Genomic DNA, 27,135 nt, shown 5'->3' with positions numbered 1-27,135 from the left:
AATTATGCTTTATCTGTTTTGAACACAAAACTGATTTTTGTCTTATTTGGAAGATTGTGTAGCTACACAAAACTGTCACCTCAGGCCCATGGGGCATTACAGCTTGATGCAGGTAAGAGAGTCTACTTACAAAAGCAGAATAGTGCAGAAAAGTTTGATTTAAAACTGATACAAATCACACTTGGTCACATGTTTGGAATGACACACCTACTGCAAGGCAAAGAATGTGGCACCAGTGGTGATTCACAAATTAACAATGGTAACAGTTCTACTTGTGGTTTTGACAGAGGCTTGAAAGAAATATGCAGAAAAAGTTGAATGGATTTGTGAAACAAGAAAGTTAGGTGCAAAGATTAATAAATAAGTGAATGGATGATAGATGACTAAAGATCTGTGTCCAGTACCTACCTTTCTTGCCCTAGTTGCAGTTCTTCCACCTCATTATGACCATTTCTTTACTTGCATTGTGTGTTGTGGTATTTTGTTCACAGGATGTGAAGGTTAGATAAAAGAAACAGCGACATTACTTTCAAACAGTTGAACCTGTTTATTTTTTTAATAAAAAGCTTCATTTCATCTTATTCATTAGTAAGCCCTAAAATTCAGATACAAAATTAACAATCGAAAGACATAACTACACCAATTTGTTTGGCTGAAAATAAAAATCTGAAAACACAACTTTATTGCCAGACTTGTACAGTGATGATGTTATAGTTTTAAATTAGAAATAAAAAATGTTAATTGCATCCACTGCAAATTATGCCCCAGCTAATTACTGCTGTGTTAGATCATATGTCTTATCTACCTGCAAAGGCTGGGTGTAAAATGTAGCACCAAGAAAGTACATTTTAGAAGCACCAAATGCTTAAATATATGTGGAAATATTTTCCCTTGTCTGCTTCTGTTGAAGCTTTTTAGTAGAATATGAAAAAAACAAACAAACATAAAATAGTAAATTTTGTAATTATGTGGTACTGGCAACTATTAATATTTTTATATAAAATGTATAAAACTGTAAATGAGTTAAGTACAAAAGAACTATGATATTTGGTGATTATACTTAACTTACTGGAGCTCATGGCTAGCGTAAAAAAATCTTAACAACATTATTAATCTCATCCATCATTTGCTTCTATGTTTAACATAGATTTGTACCATTGTTTCTTTTGCAACAAACATGATCTATTATTTTTTAAATAGTCAGAAATATCTTATAAAATATAGAGTTTGTGCAAGTGCAGTGGTACAACATCAAAAATTGCTATAACAGAAAGTCAGTCATAACAAAGACAATATCCATTAATTAAACACCTACTTTACAACAATGTACAGACAGAATACTTCTTTTTAATGGAACTTAAAACATTATAACACTCTTAAAACACATTTTAAAATATTAGAAAACAAACAGAGCTTTTGATAGGAACATTGATTCTACTCATAAACTAAGGTTTTCAGTCTTCATCCTTGAAGCGGCGGTAAACAGACTGAACATATGTAAATACACATTTCCAATCAGGCTTACGCATCATTACCATGTCCTCAACATCAAGCAATGGTGCAATGCCTGCTTTTTCACTGAAAAAGAGAAACAGTCTGTTGTTAGTTCATCTGTTGAGAACATAAAATTGATGACAACACAACAGATTTTGAAAAAAAGATGTTCAAAATTCAGTATACTAATAGAATACACATGTGTACATAGCTGGTGAAGAACAGTTAAACATGTCAGTTTCCTTTAGAAATTGATTATAATTCAAGTGCAAACATAATATTTTATCACAGTTCTTGAAATGTTATAGTTAACAAAAGATTGACAGGTAGATACACTAGGATTATATATTACTTTACATAAATGGCAATGATCAATCAGTCATTTCAGAATAATATTTTTCCAGTTATAAAATTAAATGACATATGGCTTCCCCAATAGTTCCATCTTCAATCAATCATTTAAAAAATAAAACTAGAACTTACTCAGCCACTGTGAAAGCAAGTTCGAAGTTTTTTCGCCGCTCTTCAGGACGTAATGAATCGTAGTCAAAGGCATCAGGAAGGAAATGATGGATGAGGGCACAGAATGCTAGCCCATTGCTCCAGCTTGTTGAAAAGTTGTCTATTTGAATGTTCTATAACAAAAAGTAAGAAAATTTTGATAAAGTTTTTAGTCAAGGTAATTATCAAATTGAACTATTTTTGCTTTTATATCCTACAATCACTACATTTACCAATGATGCTTCAGCAATAGCAGCTGATTTAACAATGCTTGTAGATGCAAGACCATTAACAAATGCCACACTAAATTATATTATGAACATACATGTAAAACAATTATTTGTTTCCATTGTAGAAGAGAAAAAATACATAGCCTGAAGAACCACTACTTAACTCACATATGTGTGCATGAATTTCATTAAAGACACTCACAAGACCAAACAAACCACAAATGTTATATACACATCACTCACAGGCCATGATATATACGAGTGCTAAAAATGTTCACATTACTACAGGCATAACACAGATACAATTTGTAACATAAATAATCTATCATGATAGTGCAACACACCAAACTGTTTATATCTTTACAAAATTTGACACACAAGTGTTAATAAAGCACACAACAGGTAAGACAAATGACCACCACAATGCACCCAGTCAAGTAAGGGGTTCAAGTGCTGTCACTAACAACAAGCGCAATAATTCAGACCATGCAAGTGCATAGTGTTGCTTTTGTACCTTGTACTCCTTGGTCTTGCTCTGACACCAGAACAGAAGTCTGTCCTTGACCGCTGAAGCGCTCCGACACAGCTTAGGATCCGTGAATTTAAAAATGGGGGCTGCAGTGCCCCCAGGGGTCTTAGGGGAGCTGCAGGGGACGCACAGATATAATGTCAAGAACTGCCCTCGGTTAGTTAGAGAGGATGGGTACAAGCAAAAGAAAGCATAAAGAAGCATGATAATTTTTTCACCATAATTAATAAGGCCACCGTTGCTTCTCAACAGAACTGGCACAGAAATTACAACGTTAGTTAAGGATAAGATCTAGGCTTGAAACTTTGAGTACAGTAAAATGTAACTGATGTTATAAACCTACATGCCAGTGCTTTACAAGTACCATTGACTACAGTGATTTGATACATACATTTTAAGCATTTACAGTTTGTCATTGTATAAAAGCTGAATCATATAATTTGAAAGGTACATTATTCATTATCTGAAGAACTTAAATCTCAATTTTCAATGCATGTTAAAAACTTAGAAGTAGTACATAGAAGCTAGGAAAATGATATGAATTGCATCAGTCTTAATTTCCTTATTTATGAGATACAAGACCAGTTTCAAAGAAAAAGATCACTTATGTTAGTAGAAAGAAATGATTTTAAGAATTACTTTAACTATCTTCATGTAAGCCCACATTCAAACTTAAGTTGCTGTTGAGCTATCAAAAATTTGTTTGCACCAGAAGAGGAAAAAAATCTTATGCTCCCTAATTGTGATACAATGCGGTATATTTGACATTGCTTGTATGCTGTTAGCTACACAAGTTGTGTGACCATTTACTGTAAAAGTCAAGATATGTTTCTCTGTACATTGTACATCTTCAAAGCCCAAACTGTTTTTGAAAAGAGATAGATTACTACCAACATCCCTTAATCATGTGTTTAATATAGGTTATGTAGGTCACAATATGGCAACTGTAACAGTAAATATAGGCCAAGTTCATTGTGACAAACTTGATTTCTGGCACTAAAATTTTCAAGTGATAGTCTGGAACAGTTGTGATTTATGTGCAAAGGATAGTAAAAACGATTCAGAAACATAGTAGATGTAGCCTCCATTTGACTGACTACACCAAATTATATTCCACCTATGAATAACTCAATATCTGTCTTAGGCTATGAGGAGATCTGGTGGTGGGGCACTGGTACTTTCCTTCCCAGTTAACCATTGCTATATATGGAACAAAGCATTTGCAAGTTAGAAAATAATTGTCCTGTTCTTGCTTCTCCTTAAAAATAGTCTGTTCCAGTTTTCCCTGAAATGAAACGGAACTACGCAAAGCAAATTCAAGATATATCAAACAATGGAAAATCCAGGATGGAATGTAACAATATTATGAAAAGTAAAGTTGCTACTCACTATACAGGGTGTTACAAAAAGGTACGTCCAAACTTTCAGGAAACATTCCTCACACACAAAGAAAGAAAATATGTTATGTGGACATGTGTCCGGAAACGCTTACATTCCATGTTAGAGCTCAATTTATTACTTCTCTTCAAATCACATTAATCATGGAATGGAAACACACAGCAACAGAACGTACCAGCATGACTTCAAACACTTTGTTACAGGAAATGTTCAAAATGTCCTCCATTAGCGAGGATACATGCACCCACCCTCCAACGCATGGAATCCCTGATGCACTGATGCAGCCCTGGAGAATGGCGTATTGTATCACAGCCGTCCACAATATGAGCACAAAGAGTCTCTATATTTGGTACTGGTGTTGTATAGACAAGAGCTTTCAAATGCCCCCATAAATGAAAGTCGAGAGGGTTGAGGTCGGGAGAGCGTGGAGGCCATGGAATTGGTCCGCCTCTACCAATCCATCGGTCACCGAATCTGTTGTTGAGTAGCGCACAAACACTTCGACTGAAATGTGCAGGAGCTCCATCATGAATGAACCACATGTTGTGTCGTACTTGTAAAGGCACATGTTCGAGCAGTGCAGGTAGAGTATCACGTATGAAATCATGATAACGTGCTCCATTGAGTGTAGGTGGAAGAACATACTGACGAAACTAAAATGAGCTCTAACATGGAAATTAAGCGTTTCCGGACACATGTTCACATAACATCTTTTCTTTATGTGTGTGAGAGGAACATTTACTGAAAGTTTGGCCGTACCTTTTTGTAACACCCTGTATAGTGGAGATGCTGAGTCACAAATAGGCGCAACAACAATACTCTCACAATAACAACAACAATACTCTCACAATAAAATTTTTCGACCGTTAAGGCTTTTGTCAATGATAGACAACAGACATATGTGTTTTTGTTGTACCTATCTGCAACTCGGCATCTCCACTATATGGTGAGTAGCAACTTTCCTTTTCAGAATATTGTTAAATTCAGGATATATGATATTGTTGCTGGCACACCAGAAGGAAGCCTTCCTTTAAATATCAGTTAAAACCTTTTGTGCACTTTTCACCCTTAAACACGAAGTTTTTCAAACACAAAGTGATGGAAGAATTCATTAATGTAAGTTTCATCAACAATTTCTGTTGAAATTTTGGATTGTAGTAGGAGGTGGAACTTTACGTATTGGACACATGCTGAGTCACTACTCAAACAGAGGTTTATGTTAGGTTCAGAGATATAATAAATAGGTAAAGGGGGACTAGCAAGTTCATGTATCGGGATCACATGTGTGATAGTAGGAGAGAGGGGTTCTAAAGAGACTTACAATCTTACTATAAGTTCAGTAGAGGGGGATTTGGAATTTGCTTGTCTTCTGGGTTGTGAAGATTTGATGCAAACACGGTCAAATTAACAATTCTTATTTTTAATGGGACTCAAAGCACTATAAAATGCAGTAGGTAGAAGAGAAGTTTATGGAATCTGCATACAATAACAAACAAGTCTAGGGCTATGGAAATCAGAATTTGCAGTACATTTCAGTGTGGGAAAACTTAAATTTGAGGCTTTTTTGTGTGTGAAATTGGGCTGTGTTGGACAAGAAGGTCATTTAAAAGTGAATATCTGACAGAAATAATCAGTTAATGGGCTAAGCAGCAGAGTGTTGAGTGAGAAAACATACTTAGGTAATAAGGTAGTTGACTAATCACATAAACCAATCACTAATTGTTAATTAATAACTGGTTGTTGTCATCCATTAAATACCAGATCAAGGAACAGTCTCGAATTCTACCTATCTGTTATGAACACAATAATAACATAATTATATAAATTTAAATATGGTGGAATATTTTTTCACTATCTGCGACTCATGAACTTCATTGTTTTTGCATGGGTCATTGCAGAACAAGATTTTGGCATCACCAGAAAACGATAGTCGAATGTATGTGAAGTTTGCAGAAATATAATTCAGTTTATAGATCTGGAATTCTTTATGGTGATAAAGAGTGATAAGCAACAAGCATGAAAATGTCTTGACTGCTGCTAGCATACTACAGAAATGGTCCTTATTTAACTACTGAAAGTGATGGCAGCATGGAAGAAGACAGGTATGGATCTACCCTCTTGTGAACTTCTGAACAGTATTACTTCATGAGCAATGTAATTTTGTGTAGTTTAGGGCCAGCAATACTGTGTTAGATTTCAGAACCTTGTAACACATGGCATTGTTTTCAATGAAAAAGATAAAAAAAGTCAAAACAGAGGTACACATTTTGGAAGAAGACAATTATACTGTAACCTTTGAAAATACTGTCTCATCCTCTACTTTCTTAACAGCAGGGTAGATCCAGGATTTTGCATTTTCACTCTGAGTTGTCAGTATCAATGATTCAAAAGACCTCAGTGGATTTTACATTTACTTTCCTGCACTTCACCCTGTCTCCCAAGCATACATATTGCTTCCTTTCGGACTATATATTTTTCTGCTACAACTGTCATTCTTGTCTTCATCTCATCCAATGGCAACCACCAATTTACCCAATCTGTCCCTCACTACTTGTCTAATTGCTGTTATTCCTTTATTTGTGGTATTTTCTTTTCAAAATTAAATATCCGTAGTATCCATATGTTGTGTCAGTAGTAAGCATGTGTGTGTTTGGGGAGGGGGGTTCACCTGCACACTGAGGTTAGATTTCATTTTGTTGAGTAACTGTGATCTCAAATACGAAAGACTCTTAATGTTTTTAACAGTGAAAGTAGTATGAAATATTGTTAATCACATTGTAACTATCTCTATGTATCTATTATCCATTCTTAACAAAAAATTCTCCAATATCTTGTACCAAGTCAGCAGCTAATTATTCTCAGCACAGTAAGTCTGCATCTGCAGATTGCAGTGCCTTTCTTTCCATTTTTTATTTCATACTTCTTGTGTTGAACTTATCCTTTTGTATTCCTGATACGTATTACAACTCTACTGCTCCCACTTTCTATTAATCTTGTTCTCATTTGGTGGGAAGTAGTAAACAGAATGAATCATCCATAAAAGAAAATATGTATTCATAAACTGTTTAGCCTACAAAAGAAATATAAAACTGAATTTCACTTATCAATTGATTTATGAAGAAGCCAACAGTAACTATTGAGAACTATTGACCTCTGTGAACATGAAACTGCATCTATATATGTGTCTCTTTGCTTACCTCTTCTAACTTTTAAAGAAGCTGATTGCTGATTTGTGACTACAATTAAAATTTAATAACTCTTTTCTCTTCACAAATATTTCCCTTTATAGACTCAAACAATGTGAACAATAGGGAAGTATCCACAAATAATATGTATAGCAGTCAATTGCACCACAAAAAAAAAAAAAAAAAACATTCTGTAGATAACTAGTTTTTTTAGCATCTTCTGCGTGTTTTTCAGTTGTAGACCCAGCAATGACTTAGCATTTTTACTACTTTATCTACCACAAATTCTCTACACCTTTGCTCCCCTCTTGCAAGCAAACAGAACAAACATTTGATTCTAAAAGCTCTGGCATGGTACTGATTTATAGTGTTGCCACTGATCCCAACTCAGTTTCTCATAAGTAAGGTATTTGTATTGATGTTGTACTGTCCTCACTTGTTGTCACAAATTTTTACTTTTAAACTGCACAATTAAAGATACAATTAAATTTAGTAACTCCTGTAAAGTAAATAATTTGTCAAGACAAATGTTTGACATGAAATAAAGTTTAAAGATGTTTTTGCCCCACAGCAACAAGTTAATGTACATGTGCTACTTCATTTATCAGAAACTTCACCTGTAAAGGACACACAGTACAAACAAATGTCTCAAACTGCACTAAACATTGCAAATTATTTGAAAGTGATATGTTGCTGTGATATTTCTAACTATAAATAAGTACTTGAATGCCAACAACAGTTCTTACCTTGGTGCAGATTGTGAGTTTTGGCGATCCATTTCCTGGAACTTGGCAAAAGGGGACATCACTTTCCCAGGAGGAGCTATGTTGAGACAAAGGAACATGAGTGTTAGATGTAAAATAGATGCAAGAGAGCAGTGGAAGATACATACTTTTACACTGAAAGCTTGAAACATTAATAAAAACTGCTTAAAACAATGTATCTCAATGGACGTGAATGCACATAATAATCAGGAATTATGAGTGTCTGTATTTTATTCCAGTTGGTTCTAAATCATCACTCACTTTTACAGAAACAAAGCATGTGAAAGTATTCAGTAACAAATGATAAACAATATGTATAAAAGAAAACAGTGTTTAAATAAAACTGAATGTTACAAAATATGTAGCAGTTCTAAGACTGAGAAGCAATAAAAACTGGATTGAAACAACATCACCATGTCTGAACAAATGTTTTAGGCAGAAGGAGGAAATACACTTGTCAAATGCCAAAACCAGGCAACAGACATACAATTTCTCATTTTCTCTTGACAGTCACTATTTGAAAGTTCAGGAAGCTAGATACTGAATAGCCTTCTTTTTTAACATCCAAAAGGGTGTAAGTTGAAAACGTACTTTAATGAATGAATTTAATGGAATTACACTTGCTGGAGCAAGTACTGATCACCTGCATATGTTTGTCACTAGCTGGGTTGTCATAGAAATAAAAATGCTTTATTTACATCTTTACATGCAATCAGTGTGATCAAAAGATGACATTTAAAGAAATAAATAAGCAAAATGTGGGCAAATGTCATGTAACAGAAGATAGATCCACTGCCCTTTTAAGTAAATGGAAATAAATAATACATACAGCTGCAGCTCTCAAAATGGAAAATTCTTTACAAATTTCCTCAGTGTGTTAAAAGGAAGCAACTGAAAACTACAATCGGGATAGAGGACAATTTACAAATGTGTAACCCCATTTAACTGATGAATTTCTGGAAGGTTAGTAGTGACAGATTTAACTATTTTCAAAATAATATATGCCTTGAAAGTCAAGTTACAGTGATCATGACTTTTGAGGTTCCTTATATGAATGCTCTACCCCCATGTCAACACCCAGCAACCTACTGCTAGACAAGGTGGCACAATAATTAAAATACTGAATAAACTTTCAGAAGGAGTGGAGTGCAAACTGCCTTTCAGCCATCCAGATTTAAGTTTTCCATGCTTTGTACAAATCATGAGGCAAATGGTGTGATAGTTTCTTTGAAAAGGATATTTATATCTTTCCCGAGACAAAGCTAGTGCTCAGTCTCCTGGCATCATTAACAGGATGTGAAACACTAATCTGGCTTCCTTTCTTCTAACAGCCAACCTTGTTACTAGTATTTGTATTCAGTAATACATAAACAGTATGTCTATAGCGTACCCAACAGACAAAAATGAAGAAATTGCACCACAATTACAAATGCTGCAAGGAGCGTATCCATCACAAATCGTGTTTCCATCACCTTGACTTTACGATGAAGTTCCCTCAGCAGCAAGTGAAGCATTGACTGATGGTTACCAATCTGTTCTTATGCTTGGGTTGGTTCATATGACTGTATTACAAAAACTTTAAAGGTTTAAAAAACTTTTAATGACTTTAGCAGGTCTTTTGTGTATGGTAAGATCTGTAGCAGATATAGTATCGAATCTTATACAACATTACCTTTTATGAAACATTGTGAAATTAAAACTATGTATCCAACTGGCTTTCAAATGTACATCTCTGCTTTTTGCAGGTGGTGCTTATACCATACAAGCTTCTCCCATGAAAGGCAAGTCTGAATCTTGATTAATCACACAGTTTCACACACATTCTGAAGCGGACTGAAAGCTTATATGTGTAGTGCATGTAACATACACAGTAACTAGTAATGATAATGATGGTGTATTTGACTTAATATTTTTGGCATTATCAGCTAGTGTGTGTGTGTGTGTGTGTGTGTGTGTGTGTGTGTGTGTGTGTGTGTACCGTTATGGCTCTTTGTTGTGTACGTAATCAATTCTTGCTTAATGTTACTTAAATAATGCACTGTAATGTTACTTAAATACTGTGTTCAGGGTGAAAACAGACAGCTGTGTCTCTTCTCTGTGTTGATCGTAGCACAGCTGATATCATTTCAACACTCAACACTGGCTTCTAGTTATCGCAGAAGGGGAACTACCAAATATATTTTTGTCCATTTTATTTGCATACCAGCACACATTCAAGGAGACATGGTTTAATTTTACAGAGGTTTCTGGCTTGCATTTGAAGAGAAATGATGTAATTTTAGTGTCATTTCTTCGATGCCCAAGTTGCCGAAGTGGCGTCAAATCAAAAGCCTTGCACCTGGCGAACGGTCTACCCGAAGGGAGGCCCTAGTGTTACAACATTTATTTATTTAGTGCCACTTCTGGCCTGCTTTCAAAGAGAAATGGCATAATTTTAGTGCAGTATCTGCAGTGTGCCATAGACCACTAGCACATGATAACCAGTCACCAATGGTTGATACAATCCACATCTTGGAACCTGACTTAGAAAATAGTTCACGATATACCGCATTTACTCGAATCTAAGCCACACTTTTTTCTGGTTTTAGTAATCCAAAAAACTGTCTGTGGCTTAGAATCAAGTGCAAAGTAAGCGGAAGTTCTGAAAAATGTTGGTAGGTGCCGCCACAACTAACTTCTGCCGTCGAATATATGTAGCGCTACAAAGGCATGCTTTGCAGGCACAAAGATAAATACTGGCACCAAAACCCCTGCGTCAGTAAATAAATTTAAAAAAAGGTGGAAGATGAGCTTTTTTTCTCCGCCCTGAGTTTCGACCATTGCATTTTCATACATTATCCAACGAAGTAAATACAAATTCCATATTGTTCATCTTCGAATGTAGCAGCATTTCAATGTACTACGAAAATCTGACTGGCAAGACTGTTTGGGATGTTTGTCAATATGGCCAACTCTACGTTCTGAATTTTTTCCTACCTGTCAGAAGAGATGGTTGCTAATAGGAACTTTTATGTGTGAATCACATGCAGTATTCTCTTCACCATAAGAATAATACGAATATAAACATATCGCCATGTATTCTTTCGTGTTTCCTGCTATCTCATTTAAATCCTATCTGCCTAATAAACTACAAAACTAGAGTGAGATAACAGCAAACATGGAAAAATATACATATCATGACATGTTTATATTCGTATTATTCTTATGCCTAATAGTGATAAGGTCATAAATGAAGCACGGAAATTGACTAGATTTTTAAATCTAAAATGACTAATTTCTGTGCAGAATGTAATGTACTAAAGAGGCGTCTGCAAAGATTTTCATGCCATTGTTTTGCTAATGAGACAATTCCTCTTTTTTTTATAGAAATTATGGTAGTGTGCACAAAAGCAAGCCATGCTGTGAGTGGCGACAGGCCGTAAACACTCATTATCAGAATGTGACAAACAATGCATGACACAGTATGGTAATGCATTTTTAACTTAAAGAGTGACGTAAACAAATATAACAAAGAGAATGGCACTTATCAGATCAAAGAAAAATAAGCAATCAATTTAAACCAGACAAAGCACGTAAAAAAGGTAGGGTACCCATATAAATATGGACGGAGCACCTGACGCATAGCAATGGCTACATGGTAAAGCTTAACTGCTAAGCTTGTGACTCAAACCAAACTACTGTAGCTGTATCGTCATTTATTCGACCTAAATTGTGTCCCATATTACAATGGACCAAATTTGTTTCGATTTGGAGGTGTGGCCTAAAACTTTTCTCTCCCCTTGAATTTCGAGTCTCAAATTTCAGGTGTGGCTTAGATTGGGGGAAAATTTTTTTCCTTGATTTCGAGTCTCATTTTTGAGGTGTGGCTTAGATTCGAGTGTGGCTTGGATTCGAGTAAATATGGTAATGGTGTTGTCACTTCTGTATTCCAGAATGACCTAGGAAGACATGGCAGTTCCTACCCTTTTGTTCTATTGGGTCACCACATTGAGCCATAGAATGCAACACATCTGTAGAAACTCTGCCTCATCTTTGGTCTTTAGAATATGACACACATTGCAGTGCTCAATCTTGGAACCAATCACATTTTTCTTAGCAACACTCTGCTGAATTTTATAATTTGCCAAGATTTCCGATATTTTTATATTGTGAGATTGTTCTCGAGTCCAATTGGATACGTCATTGTGATGATTTCTGCAATGCTTATTGCTTGTAGCAAACTCTGTAGCACTTATAGTGGCTAAACTGTTTTCATGGGATATAACGATACACACATTCACTCATATTCAGCCATTGAAGTGATATGTACCTACTGCTGGTTCTCAAAGCAACAGCATTCATCATATACACAAACTGCACAAGCCTCTCACTATGCTTATTGCAGTGATATGAAGGTTGTGCCACTCTGTCACTGTGTAACAAGTTTGCAGTGGAACATGTTAAGCATGAGCAGATAGAATCATTGAAGAGGTTGTTGGTTGAGAGTAAGAGTAAGCATTATCGATTTGTTGCCCTGTATTTGGTTACACGATGGTGTATGTCTGATGTTTCTCTAAAGATTGTATTTGCATTGCCAGATATACTCAGTCAGATCATAGCAATTGTTTTCTAATAGTGTGATGTCTATTTCATTCCATTCCATTATATGAAATTGTTGCAAAAGACAGAACTGAATAGTAAATATCTCTCCGATTGAAGCAGCTACAAACAATTCGCACAATGGACAGAACTGTTGTAAAGAGGTATAAGTACAACATGACTGATAGTTTGAACACAACTTTATTCTACAGTAGCATTAACAGTTCCGATCACTTCTGGCATGATGGTGCTCAGAGCACCAGGGTAGTATTTTTCCTTGAACTGCATGTGCAAGCAAAGAGTATGAGAAATTTTTGTGGAGCTGTTCTCAAAATGTCACTGTGGCCTAGTGGTCTACTGCATGGACTAGTACTTTGTCAGCTCATTTTCAATTCGCACTGAAGGCAACATTTTTTTTTCCTCAGTTTATTTGATTCCTCACAATGTTACACTATTAGTTATAAAATTCAGTATGTTTAAACAGTTCAATTTCTATACATAAAATTAATATACTCAATTTAATTACAATTGCTACCCACATAAGTCAAAAGGCTATAGGCTAGATGGTGGTAAAAACAAGTGAGTGTATGAAGAAATTTAGTATGAAATGTTATCTACAGGTGATCTGTTAAAGAGGCCTTTGCCCAGTATATCTTTGAAGGAGAAAGGGCCAAGTTGTTAAAGAGTTAGACAGATCTACTTTAAATGTAAATCTACCGGAGGGGTGTGGGACAAAGCACACCAATTTGGCTTACACAAAATTGAAAATTTTGAAATACTTGCAAAATATTTTGATCAGCATTTTAATAACCTAAAGCCAGTCTATATGCTTGAATACTCACACACTCATGAAAATCTAGAATAAGAATTAACCCCAACTACCAAAGAAATAGAAGAAGTTATTAAAACGTAACAAAGCTAATGGAGAGGACTATAACTCAGAAGAACTTTTGAAATGGCCTCTATCTAAAGTAAAAATTGGCCAAGTGCAAGTGGGACCAGCACTCTGAGGGTTCCACATAAATTTAATTATATAAATTATATACATATAGATCTCAGGAATCGAGAATCTGACGATTTTTTATTGCTATCGATATCAATGCTGGGAAGATATTGGTCACAGAAATTCCAAGACTTTGAGAATGTTTTAAGTTTTACATTTAAATTTTCTGTATGATTCTGAATTTGTTATTGTAATTACAGATAAAATGGGTCTCAACAGAGGGACAGAATGACAATTGGACAAAAAAGAACAAAAAAATATTTTTTCATGTGATATAATTACAAATTAAAAATTTTCAGATTTTTTCCCTTACTTGTAGTGTGAAACTTTGCTTCTTGGCAAATTTCATGGCTCTAGCTCAACAGGAAGTACCCTATAGTTTTTGATGAGTGAGTTTGAGTGTGTCAATATATGGGACATAAATAGCCATATCTATTGATGGTAGTGACTTAGTAGCTTGAATGTTTTACACTACCAGGGGACTATAAACCTTAGTATGTGACATAAATTTCAGCTTTATATGTCTACCCATTCCTGAGGAAAAAGGGCTTTAAGAGCCGGACAGACAGACAAGAAGATGGACAACAAAGCCATTTGATAAGGGTTCTGTTTCTACTGACTGAGGAACAGAACCCTAAAAATGAGCTAAATTTAATCTTCTTTGAGAAAAAATTTCTAGGGGAGTGGAAGGTGGCCTTCATACATCCACTACATAAGAAAGGCAATAAAAAAATGTTAACAACTTCAGAGGAATTTCTTTGTAAACAGCTGAATAGGACATAATAGAAAAAACACTAGAGAGTAATTTAGATGAATATCAAGGTGGCTTAAGGAAGTGCAGATAGAGTTCTGAACAAATATTTAATAAGTCAATCATTTGCCACAGATCACTGTCTGTTGATCTCCAAAAGTTCACAGTAGGTCACCTAACAGTGATAGCCCAGTGATTAAAAGCAGGAGCTGGCAATCTGCTTGTGTCTGTGTAAGTGCGGATGGATGTGTGTGTGTGTGTGTGTGTGTGTGTGTGTGTGTGTGTGTGTGTGTGTGTGTGTGTGTGTGTGTGTGTGTGTGTGCGCGCGTGAGTGTATATCTGTCCTTTTTTTCCCCCTAAGGTAAGTCTTTCTGCTCCCAGGATTGGAATGACTCCTTAACCTCTCCCTTAAAACCCACATCCTTTCGCCTTTCCCTCTCCTTCCCTCTTTCCAGAAGAAGCAACCGTTGGTTGCGAAAGCTTGAATTTCACATTGTAGCACATTGGTAAAATTATTTTGCATGAATCACCACTGGTATCCACATATAAAGTAGAAAGTTTAATACCATCTATAAATGAGACCCTCATTTTCTTACCATACTTTAGCTTCTTCCATACCAGTATATGAAGAACTCCTCTTCTGAATTGAATACATCTTAACATTCCAGCAGACCATTAAACTAACACTGTATGATATTCTGTCAAGTACAAACAAATGCATAAATATTGTAATTCTAAAAAGACAGAGCCCTAAAGCCTTATGTACTCAGTTGTTATGGGTATGTAACTGCTACTAAATTACACTGAAAAATATCTGTAGTTTATTACCTCTTGATGTTTTACTCTTTCCCACAGAAGTGGCAGAGAAACTTGACGTTTTGGTAGTTACTGCAAACAGAAACATAAAATTTATAAAACAGTAATACTAAACTCATTGTGAATAATAAAACTAGATGGAATAATTCATTGTTCATACCTTCAGTTCGAGTGACGACATTGTCTTCTACTGATGATGACTGGATTGTGGATTCAGACTGGCCTATGTGAAAAAAGGATAAGAATTAGGCTGTGTTCATAACTTTAAAAATAATAAAACAAAACTAATGCATAAGACTAAACAAACTTGTATGCATAGAATAACAAATTACTTTTTGTCATTGTTCCACATAATTTAGAGGCTCCTTCAGTTATAGCCACTCTATAACACTTTAGTCCTTAATGCAGAGATTTCCAGTAATGCCTTTCAACTGACTGAGGGCTGGTATTTCAGAAGTTTATATCATAACAAAACTATCCTAGAAGAAAAATCTTTGATCACTCTGCTAGTAGTTTTTATGGTGTGTCATTCAGATTATTTACACAGGATTGGCAAATGCTCAGCTATATCAAAAGTAAAATGAATGCGGCTAACGTAAAACACGACTCTCCATGCATAATTATTATTTGGTACCTATAGGTACAGGCTGTTTTTGGTCTCCACACAAAACATGGAAGTTAAAGTTCCACAAACCACAATAAAGGATCAGATATGTAGAGTGACATGTGTGTAGTACCTGAACATGCAAGTTTAGCATCCAAGACATTAAAAAAACCTATGAATAATTTCACTTTTAGTCTCATATAATATGACTATACAAAATGTCCACAGATTAAGTACCAAATTATTATTACAGTCATGATAGGCATTTATATACTCTATCTGTGCAGAATAAACAATAAATCATTTCAGGTTCAAATTGAGCATAGATCTCCCCTGGTCAACTTAGGGCTTGAATGCCTGAGAGTGAAGTACCAATCATTTGGCAGATAATGGAAGTGACTTGTGATTCTTTATTCTCTTCCCTGACAACAAACAAGGAACTTGTAGCTGAAGTGAGCTTTGCTGAATGATAGATATTTAATCATAAGTGTTATTCTAAATGACTGCCACAGATTCATTTCTTTTTATCCAGATGCAATGGAAAACACAGGTAAACTCTGAAAGTTTAGTTGTGCAACAATTGCAGGCAGCCTAAGTTACTGGACAGATGTCAGTCATAGCAGTGTTCATAAAATTACAGTAAGACCAGAGCACTTTATACTCTCGAATATAATCAACATCAGCTCTTTAGTATTATCTGCCTCCATTTTACTAAGAAATAGTGGAAAGATCCTCCATCTGAGATCTCCATTTGGAGACAATATAATAAATTTGGAGACAGGGGTTGTTTCTATAAAGAGAAACTTTCTGTGTCAGAAGCAATAGAGAATCGTATCAGGGAAATTTATCACCACAGCTCTAAGAAATTGACTACATGAGGCAGCAGGAAACGGGCTCTACCTCAAACCAAATTATATCAACAAAAATAATCAATTTTCGAAAATACAGTATAACGTAACTGTATAGATAAAAAAATCAGCTGACCAGGCTACAGCAGGAGAACACACATATAAAAGGTATTACATATGCAAGCTTTCAGAGCCACTGGTTCTGTCTTCTGGCAGAAGGGTTGAAGGGAAAGAAGTGGCGAAGGAAAAGGACTGGTGAGGCTTAGGAAAAGGGCTAGAATTTGGAAAAATCACTAAGAACCTCGGGTCAGGGGAAACTTACAGGACAGAGTGAGAAGGAAAGACTGATTGTTGGGGACTGCATTGAACAAAATTTGAAAATCTTAGAACTTAAAGGCAGAAGATATGGTAATATGCAAGACAGAAATTACTGCTAAAACATTGTGCATGAGATAATAAAAATGAAAAGCTAAGTGCATTGTACATGATAGAGGTGGGAGGGGGGTGGTGAAAAATGGACAGATCAGAAAATGAAAGAATTAGAACACTAAAACCAAGTGAAGAAGGAAATAGTACTGTGAAGAAATGCTGAAACCGAAGAAATTAATGTAAATTAAGGCCAGCTGGGTGGTGGAAACTGAGGATATGCTGTAGCACCAGTTCCCATCTGCAGAGTTCTTGCGAAACTGGAGTCTGGGGGGAAAATCCAAATGGCACATATGGTGAAACAGGCACTAAGATCACAACAGTAATGTTGTAGTGCACGCTCCACAACAGGATATTGTGTGTTGCCAGTATACGTCCTCTGACTAAGTCCATTCATCCTAACTGATAACTTGGTAGTAGCCATGCCAATGTAAAAGGCCACACAGTGTTTATGTAACAGCTGGTATATGATATTTGCCATTTCAAATGTGGTTCTCCCTTTGATAGTATATGTTCTGCCATATACTGGACTGGTATAGGTGGTAGTCGGAGGGTGCATGGGGCAAGTCTTGCAGTGGGGATGGTGGCATTGGTAGGAGCCATAGGGTAGGGAGATGGGTGCAGAAGGAGCATAGGGTCTCACAAGGATATTGCAGAGATTGGGAGGGCAACAAAAAGCTATTCTAGTTGGGGGGGGGGGGGGGGGGCAAAATCTCAAACTAAATGGATCTCATTTCAGGACATGATTTTAGGAAGCCATGGCCCCGTCGAAGTACTCTTACCAGTCTTTTCCTGCTCCTTCAACTCTTATGCCAGAAGAAGGAGGCACTGGCTCCAAAATCTGCATACTAATACCTTTTACATGTGTGCTCTCCTGGCACCACTGGGTGAGTAGATTTTTTTATCAAACAGTATTATGGCATTTGTTATGAAGGTAAAACTACAGAACTTGCATTTGTGTCAAGCTTTAATAGATAATAACAAAAGCCAATGTTTGAAGTTTAGTACCGCATCTAGAAGCCGACATTTTCTGGCAGACTAGATTCCAGCAACGAAGTGACCCTTTCTGGCAGACTAGATTCCAGCAACGAAGTGACCCTTCATGTGATTGGAAAGGCAAATGAACTAAACATTCATGTTTCAGGAGCAGAAAACATCCATTGTTATGTGGAATATGTACATAACGCCTGTAAAATGATTGTGTTCAGCATTGTTGCAAAAACAAAGGTCTACAGCCCATACTTCTTCACTTAACAGACAGTGCCATGTCACAGATGTTGTAAGTGGGAATGCTTAAATGGTTGTAATCCCTGTCTGAATGATGACAGAATGGTGTGCCACCTCATTTCATCAGAAACAGCTAAAGCAATGGATCCAATGAGGAAGAGATGGTGCTCAGAAGCATTACCCTGGGCAGCACATTCTTCATACCTCATACCATTTAATTTCTTTGGAAGAGGTGGTGATTATTCTGGAACTGAAGCAACCCTTCCACACTGTTTTCTTAAACATTGCCTCTGACATGTTGCCATGTCTGTGGAACAAAGGAATTACCATAGTGATGTTTGTTGAGTGGTAAAGGGCACACATGCATTGAGCATTTGTAAGGTATGTGGGAAAAAAAATCTGTGTCAAACATTGGGCAACCTTTATGAGTTACATTACACAACAAACAAAGATTTGTATTCCTACTCCAATTGTACTAGTTCTTTTTTAAAAAAAACTGACAAACATTCAGTTGTTTTATATAATGGTGTTTTGAGGTCTGGTGTCACATTGACGAAGTTCTTATTCTTAAATATTGAGAACACAGTGGATCATAAAATTAAAATTTATCAATTGAAGACAAAGTCTGAAGGGTTAACATCATATCTCCACTCTCTATGTAACTATAGCAACAAGAATGAAGAAAAGAATAATTCACGTCTATCATTTGATTCACCACTGGATGCAGTTTTCCATTTTGTACTGTAACTTCAGTTACTGTATTCATTGGCAATCAGACAATAGCAATTCCAACTAACAATAGTCGTATTAGGAGTGCAGGTAAATTTTATATCAATGATTTAAGGGAGGAAAAGTAAATTACTATGCTTTACAGCATATCATAGCACCAGTTCCTAACTGCGAAATTCTGAGAAACTAGTGCCTGGGGAAGAGATTGAAATGGCATGTATGGTGAAACAGGCACCAAGGTCATGACTGTCATGTTGTAGTATGATAATTACATCTGCCTTTATGAAATAATCCAGTTCATGTACTGCTTCCAAGATCATCAATGACTGCCACCACATGCTATAAATTAGTATGAGTTATTGCCATAGGAGAGAGCTTGAATTTTCCTCATTAAAGTACAAAGGTTTGAAACAAGATCCACACAACTTTATGATGAAAACAGAGCTATTGTTAATTATAGAAAAAAAGGAGGAAGAACTGCAACATGTAAATGGCAAAAACTGGAAAAGTTGTGACTTTTGTAGGACTGTTTCTAGGGTTTATCAAATGTGTTAATTTAATGCAATTCCTCTTTTTATAAAAACAAAACATGTAAGAGTCCTTCTAGGACTAATATATTTCAGGTTAATGATAAAATGAAACAACCAAGGGAAAAAAAGCAAATCAACATTTTTTCTGTGTGAAGAGTCCTTTATGTTCAGTCAAAGACCATTTGTGAAACAGCATACATCTGTCACCTTATGAACTTCTGTGAACAAGTGATCTGTAGTTTATCCTCATTTCTGTAGTGTTATATTACTACCATGGAACAAGTTCTTCCACTATGTAAATGTGTGATAACTAACCAGCACACAACTTTTCAAATATTTTACAAACAACAAACAGCACAGCTATTGTACAGCATCTGCAATACTTGTCATCAAACTACACTGCATATGTACAGAAAAAACACTCACATAAGTCACATTGCAAGCACTTAAAAAGGGGTACAGATATCAGTTCCATATAAAGCAACTACTGCATTCCAAAATTATACTATTAAAGCACTATTCAAGTGCATTAGTTCATAATATCCTACTTGTGCCGTATTATACTACAGGTACGTAAAACTAAGGAAAATCTGCAGCAAAATTAGCATATTAACTCGTTTCTTACTTCTGTATAGTTACTTGCAGCTATACAAAGATCACCGTCTATATGGAACACGATATCTGGGGTTTTACTACTACAGCTCTGAAAGGAGTAAATATCAAATTCCTTGTTGTCTGAAGCTGCAGTACCAATTACTATAAGATAGTTGTTAATTCAGATGTTGATGCACAAAATGTGATGCCGTATAATGCACGCCAAAAATCATACTGTAAATCAAGGAAATGGTCAAACAAGATATTGCTCTGGGGATGCTTGGTAAAGTTAGACGTAAATGAGCTAAAAATGCAACAAAATAGGGAGGGCCACTCAGTAAAAAATTCAAATTCTAAGTAAGCAGCAAACATTCACGTCAGGCTGCATTCCCAATGCTGCACATAAAAAATTTTATTCAAACTCACAGCTTCTGACCGCGTGTTTTGACGATTTCCCATCTCATGTCATCTGGATAACTCTTGATCCACTGATGCAGAAACTCAGATGAATTTTTCTTCACATTGGTGATAACATGAAAACATGTTAGCAAGAGGCACTGAATGAAGTAACCATATTTTCATATGCAGCACACAGAAGAAGCTGTTAAAACTGACTATTACTTTTCTTGTTTCTTTATGTATTAATTGTTGATGCACATTCCTTGCTCAAGCAATCCACTGATGCCATTAATGCATCACGTGACTTATCTCAAATATCTGTTACAGTTTCTCTTTTTTTATTACAGCACAAAAATATCTGGCAATTTAGTCAACAGGTCAACATTTGTGGAATAACAATAATTACAGATTTAAAGTTCTAAATACTATTCATTCTCAATTGTAAGTAGTTAAAATGCAGTTATTTTTAGCTACATAAAGACACTTGTAAAAAAATTGTCTTGGCAAAAGTTATTCACTACATTCATGCCACGACAATGTGCAAGGAAATGAGTGTCTTACTTACTGGCACTGTTACTTGCCAGGTTAGTTGCTAGTGTCATCTTGACACCACTTGTTTCTTCCCACGCTTTCTGTTTATGCAGAAATTGTGATGACGATTTGCTCCGGCTTAGTTTATTGTGATGCATCTGAGACTTCCCTGAACTTTGTTTTAGTTCTTTTGTAGTGTTGTGTTTATGTCCACTTTGATTTACACTAGAACTGCTAGTAGCTTCATGAAACAAGTTATCAAATGCTTCATCCACATTTTCTAAACTGTCATCAAGTAATGCAATGTCACTGGGTGCATTGGAGAATGTTTGTTTGGTAACTGTTTTTCTTAGATCACTCACTGCTGTCGTTGCCTTTGCATGTGTTTCACCAATTTTTGTCCTTCCTTCACTCGATTTTTTTGACAGGTACGCTTCCACTTTACGTTGTTTAACTTCTACACTCTCAGGTTCTAAGGCAGCTTCAAACTGCTTTGGGAATGCTAACGAATGACTAGATTTTGCTTTGACTAACCCTGGTGAACGTCTGGAATTAGGACTCGGGACAGTTGGCAGGTCAGGTAATGCCAAGCTCTGTGGTCGTCGTGACTTTGGAGACTGACCAGGTGAGAGTTGGTGCCACGATTCAGATTTCTGCAAAAGGCTTGATGGGGAGACTGATGGAGGAGGTACAGTTAATTCATCTCCTGGTCCTGGAGACACTTCATGCTTATAACTAAATTTGGGGGATGACGAATATGACGGTGAACCCTGACGTTTAGTGCTTGAGACGTTGCTGGACACTGGAATCTGTAGACGGGTAGTTAATACAGATTCTCCAGCTTCATCAGTCTCCTCTGTGCTTGCTGTTATCAGTGAATCTTTAGGTATCTGATGTTTCCTCTTGTCAAAAACTAATTCCTTTCCTACTGTTTTTATCTGTGTTGGATGCTTCCCAGTGCTTTCGCAAGACCGACTTTCCACAGATAGCGATTTGCAGGATTCTTTTCTCAGCTTATTATCTGTGACTGCATCATTTTCACCCCCTTTAAATCTCTGAATCACACTGCTCAGATTAGCTGCAGCCATGTTTCTTTGTTCGTAGTCTTGCTCATCGTACCTATGCCTCGTCTTCTGTGTTACAGTAACAGCCTGATGTGACACAGGTCCAGTCATTATATGAGATACAGCCATTAAAGCCTCTGGAGAAGGTAGTGTTGGATCCAAATGGGTAGCATTTTCAGAAAAGGACAGTGGAGGAAGATTCTTAGAGTTGTTTGTAGTTTTCTGAACTAATGGCTTTTCAGACAAAATTTGATGAGCTTGTGGGGCACATCTGTTTTGAACAAAAGCATTTGGGTATATAGCTGTTGTTGCTGTTACACCAGCACTGTATGTCTTTGGTCCTTCAATGTGGATATTCTGAGAGTCAGGTTGAAATAAATATTGCTGTGCTGTGTTGGAACTGCTAGTATCCTGAGCACTTTGTCGTATTCCATATTCATAGCAGGTTGGTTCCCCAAGCTGACTGCTCATTTGAGTTGACTCTTTGCTCTTGTTGCCACTCTTAGACAAATGGCTGTACAAAATTTCCTGTTGTTTCTTTAGATGTTCTTTATTGTACTTTTTACTGTTGTCAAATGTCTGCACAAGGTCTTGTGGTATGTGTGCTGGCATAACGGGTGCTGTGGAAATCTTTTCATCTGGACCAGCATTTGGAAAAATGTTGTTTTCTTGCAAACGAGCCTGCACTATGCCAGGTGCAGCTGGAGGTGGCAAGTACATCCTCGGAGGAGGATCTGGTGGAGTCTGCTTAAACACGGTCAGACCTGCCTGTCCAATTTTTTCCATACTTTTACTTCTGGGTAAAGGTGGTGGTATAGGTGTTGGTGATGTCTCCCTTGACATGTTCTCAAATTTTGCAACAGCTGTATTTAAAATTCGGTTTTCTGAACTATTAGAATTATTGTCCTTAGTCCAAGGAAGAAATTGACTGACTGGTGACAGGAGCTCATTATTAGGCTGTTCTGCTGAGGGCACAAAGTTTGCGTGCCTTAGGATATTTGAGGACACTGGCTTGTTCTGAGGTGTATTTTGGATTAGTGAGTTCTGTATGTCTGATGGGTGTGTTTGGGAAGGTGAAAACTTTTGTGCTGCAAGTTGTTTAACAGTTCCAGTAAATGATTGTGTAGCCCAGGGATTATATCCTCCATCTCTTGATTCTTCTTTCTGTGCTGATTTTTTCTCAACTGGACGAAATGCTGACATAGGGGCATGGGAAAATTTATTTATTTTTACTGGCGGTTGTGTTACAGGCACATTTTGAGGGGGAGAAAACAACTGTTTTTTTGAAAACACAGTTCCAGCAGGAGTCCTAGCATTAGCAACTGTAAGTGAACCAACAACAACTTGTTCTTCAGGAACTGTGTTCTTTTCAGCCCAAGGAAGTTTACTTTGCTGTTCCTTCTGCTCCTGATCTCTCTGTTCAAAAAGTTTTCTTAAGAATATGCTGCTTTGTTTGCTCAGCCTTGGGCCATTGGCCATGGATCTGGAAGTGGTGGACTTGACTACTGCTGCCGAATCATCCGCCGATTGCCAAAACAGTCGAGCAGCAGCTGGGCCAGAATTTGATCTGTAGTCCCTCCCCACTTGTGACTGAGACTTGTCATTTGAGGATTCAAATACTGTTTTAATGTTGGAAAACCTACTGCTCCAGTGGTGTCCACCTCTTGCTGATGGATTGTAGCTTTTAATCTTTACTTTTTCTTGTGGAGATTGGTCCATTTTATTGTTCTGCTGTTCTAAGAAGGCAAGAAATTTTCTGTCACTTTCTGTCTTTGGCTGCAAGGCTGGTGGGACCGGTTTTCCATTGACTGCTGTTTTGTTGCTGCTTCCAACCCTGATAGGTCCACGCAAAGCAAGATAAGCTGCCCGGTGTTTATCAGTTGATTGTGAGTTACCACTGTTGTAATTCTGATCTACTTCATACTCATCGTCTGAGGAGTAGTCTGATTCATCAACAGCATAGAAATTAAGAGGTTTTGGTATATCGATAGTATTTGCTCTCTTCATCTTTTGTTTTTTGTCACTTCGTGTACGAAATCTAGTTGGAGTTTTATTATCCTCTTTTGCCATTTGCAATAATCTCTGGGCTGATGACACGGGTTCGTGTATGTGGTCAGAACCACTGCTTTGCCACACAGGACCACCATGTGGAACAGCCTGCTGATTGTTAGATAAATTATCAAATGGTTTATTATTTTTTGTGACTGTGTGTTCATCATACCTGTTGACATCACCAACCCATTTTGATCCCTGAGGCATGTTATTTGACTTATCACCATGTTCTTCACTTGTGATTTTGTGTATTTTGTTTTGGTCACTTTGTGATTTGTAATTGGGAGAACTGTATGACTGGATCGGACATGTAGTATTATTTGTGTGTGTGACACTCGATTGACTAGAATAAGTGGGATTTTTACTGCCAACCTGGACATTTGTTTGCTGTATGCCACCTTTCTGTTCTGCAGACTGTTGTGCAGATTTTACAGTACTGATTTCATCTTCTGATTCTGATGTACAACTGTCATCACTGCTTGCGTCAGCATCGCTGCTTTCAGTATCACTCTGATTATTGTTTCCCCTCTTGTCAGTTGAGTGTTCTGAATAGCCTTTCCTTCTGTCTTCTTCCTGTGACAACTGTTTATTTATAGCTGCTTTGTGTATAGCTATCTGCATGGACTGTGCAGGTGTAAATAAAAGAATGCTTGGGTCATAGTCACTGCTTGTGCTGTCCAAAGAGGAAGAATGCGAGACAGTTCTATGGTGAGCAGTATCTCCAGTAATTGTGACATTACCTTCTTGTAACAGAGCCTTTCCCTGAGCCCTATCTTGTAAGCTACTACCGTCTTGTAAGCTACTACCGCTGAAAGAAAGCTGTGGAGCACTAGCCTTTGAATTCACACTATCACTTGACGAATCTTTCCTGTTCTGGACATAATCTTTATTTATATTACCGCTATCTGACCTTTGTGGTGTTGATGCTTTTGAATTAGTGCTACTTTCACATGATGACTGTGATCCTGTTCTTGGTAGTGATCTGTCTTGTGTTTGTCTATGAGGTGGAGATGATGTGTTCATTTGAGATGTATTTTGGGAAGGAGTATTCTCGGCATCAACATTCTGCGAAGCTGCATCCCGGTATGATGCAGATGCATGTTTTCCAAGTGGCCTTGGACCCATTTTACCAGGCTTAAATTCTCTGACAACAGCCTTCATGGGCTGTCTTCCAACACCTTGGTACATCTGTGGGTGATATAGAATTTTAGAAGTTTGCTTTGTATCATTCTGACTGCTTGGTTCAGTGGCTGTTCCAACTTTCTCAGTCTCCTGTTTCATACTGGTTTCAGAGGGTTTATCATTAACCTGTGAACCAAGTTTGCTGTCTTTGTTTGCCTCATCTGACTCTCCTTGTGGTGGGTGTCCCTGAACCTTCTGCAAATGTCTCACATTCTCTGTCTGTATAGGACAGGAATTGTCATTGTTTATCTCAATAGAGGAAAAGGGTTTAGCTGTAATGTTTCTAGCAAGACCTGTTCCTGATTTAGATCGCTGGGGAGCAAAGTGGACAGGTCTAAAAGCACGGATGGCAGGTGATGCTTCTGACACTGGAACTGAGTGACTTTTGAGAGAAGTATCTATGTCCCCTGCAGAACCTCTCTTCAGCCTACTGTGAAAATTATGATCACTGGGTGAAATGGTGTCTGCAGAATCATTTTTGGATAGTCCTGCAGTGACAGGTGAGCTTAGGGCACTCTCCTCCATCAATCTCCTGGCATCTGCCAGCTCTTCTTCTGTGACTCCAACAGTATGCCTATTCTGTCTTAACCTTCTTTTATTTGAAAACCTTTTTGATTGCTGTTCAGAAATTTGGGGAGCCTGGGGTACAACTGTCCCGGTGTTCTGATTCCAGGGTGGTGGTGGTAAATTTAATGATGCCTGAAGTCTAGAAACAAGTTGCAGGAGGGCTTCACGTCTTCCAGGATCTAATGCCGCATCACCCACACTACCCAGCTTGCCACTTAACTGCAGAGAAGCCTGCAAACGCGAAAGTGCTGTCTGAACTTCTGCTAAGAGACCAGGTCCTAAAACTGATTGTGATGACTGAGTGGTTTCTCTGCCAGTAGAATACTGATGTCTCTGTTGTTCTATTGAGTCCCTTAGTCCAACTGCAATGTATTTCAAATCTTCTCCTGACTCGGTGCCAGAGTCTTCCACTCCCGCAACTGAACTACCGTTTGTGTCTCCAGTGCCCTGCTGTGCACATGGTGTAGCACCCTGAACTTTCTGCTGGGCAGCTCTGTCCGTAAGCAGGGAAGACCGCAGCTGTTCAACCAGCAAGGGCAGAAGTGAGGACTCACCCTGCTGCACTCTGCGGTGCACTCTCGTTCCATCCTCGCCTTCTATGATTTCTTCTGAAGTCATTACAGAAGAAGTCTTGTTGTCATCATCACCAGCAGCAACTTCAGCAACAACATTTGCACAAGCTGGAAAACAATAAACTAAATCATGTCCTATTTTAAACAATCATAAAAAGACAAGTGCAATAATTATAGATAAAAATGGAGAAGAAAGACAACAATTCACTGTATAAACAAGGCATTCCACAGTTAACAGACACACAAAGAAGGAGCTTAATACTGTAACTCAGCTTTTGATCTTGTTTTTCCCTTCAGAGCACACACATACTGTACAGAGATCAGCCCTACTCAATCTATTGCATTAATAAAAAAAGCCATGTAATTAATGAACAAAGTCATATAATACTCTGAAGTAGTGGTTTAAGAGCTGGCTTAAAATGTTTATGTCCTTGTTTATATTCCTATTGGCAGTGTAATAGTTCTGATTATATTTATCCTTTTTCAGTGGCATAACTAGGGTATAGCAGCCGAGGTGCTGTTTTGTGGCAGGCAAAAAAATGAGAAAATGCAAAAGAAAAT

General features: G+C 37.2%; 1 protein-coding gene across 5 annotated transcripts in view; it reads right to left on the bottom strand.

Moving 5' to 3' along the window:
• Positions 1-523: 523 nt before the first annotated feature.
• Positions 524-27,135, bottom strand: part of LOC126334712 (microtubule-associated protein futsch-like) — an 802,673-nt gene continuing 776,061 nt past the window's right edge. For 4 of the 5 annotated variants that reach the window (XM_049997227.1, XM_049997256.1, XM_049997236.1 and 1 more), the window contains 7 exons: positions 26,557-26,682; positions 15,410-15,472; positions 15,262-15,321; positions 8,084-8,159; positions 2,740-2,869; positions 1,978-2,129; positions 524-1,578 (listed from right to left, as the gene is read on the bottom strand). In XM_049997227.1, coding sequence (XP_049853184.1) covers positions 1,455-1,578; positions 1,978-2,129; positions 2,740-2,869; positions 8,084-8,159; positions 15,262-15,321; positions 15,410-15,472; positions 26,557-26,682 — 731 coding nt within the window. In that variant the 3' untranslated portion in view covers positions 524-1,454. Of the gene's footprint in view, positions 1,579-1,977; positions 2,130-2,739; positions 2,870-8,083; positions 8,160-15,261; positions 15,322-15,409; positions 15,473-26,556; positions 26,683-27,135 lie in introns of those variants that run through there. The other variant, XM_049997264.1, reaches the window with a different exon arrangement.

This window comes from Schistocerca gregaria, chromosome 1 (assembly GCF_023897955.1).
Source record: "Schistocerca gregaria isolate iqSchGreg1 chromosome 1, iqSchGreg1.2, whole genome shotgun sequence".
Lineage (NCBI taxonomy): Eukaryota > Metazoa > Arthropoda > Insecta > Orthoptera > Acrididae > Schistocerca > Schistocerca gregaria.
The sequence above is the reverse complement of the archived record's forward strand: the minus strand, read 5'-3'. Positions and strand labels throughout refer to the sequence as shown.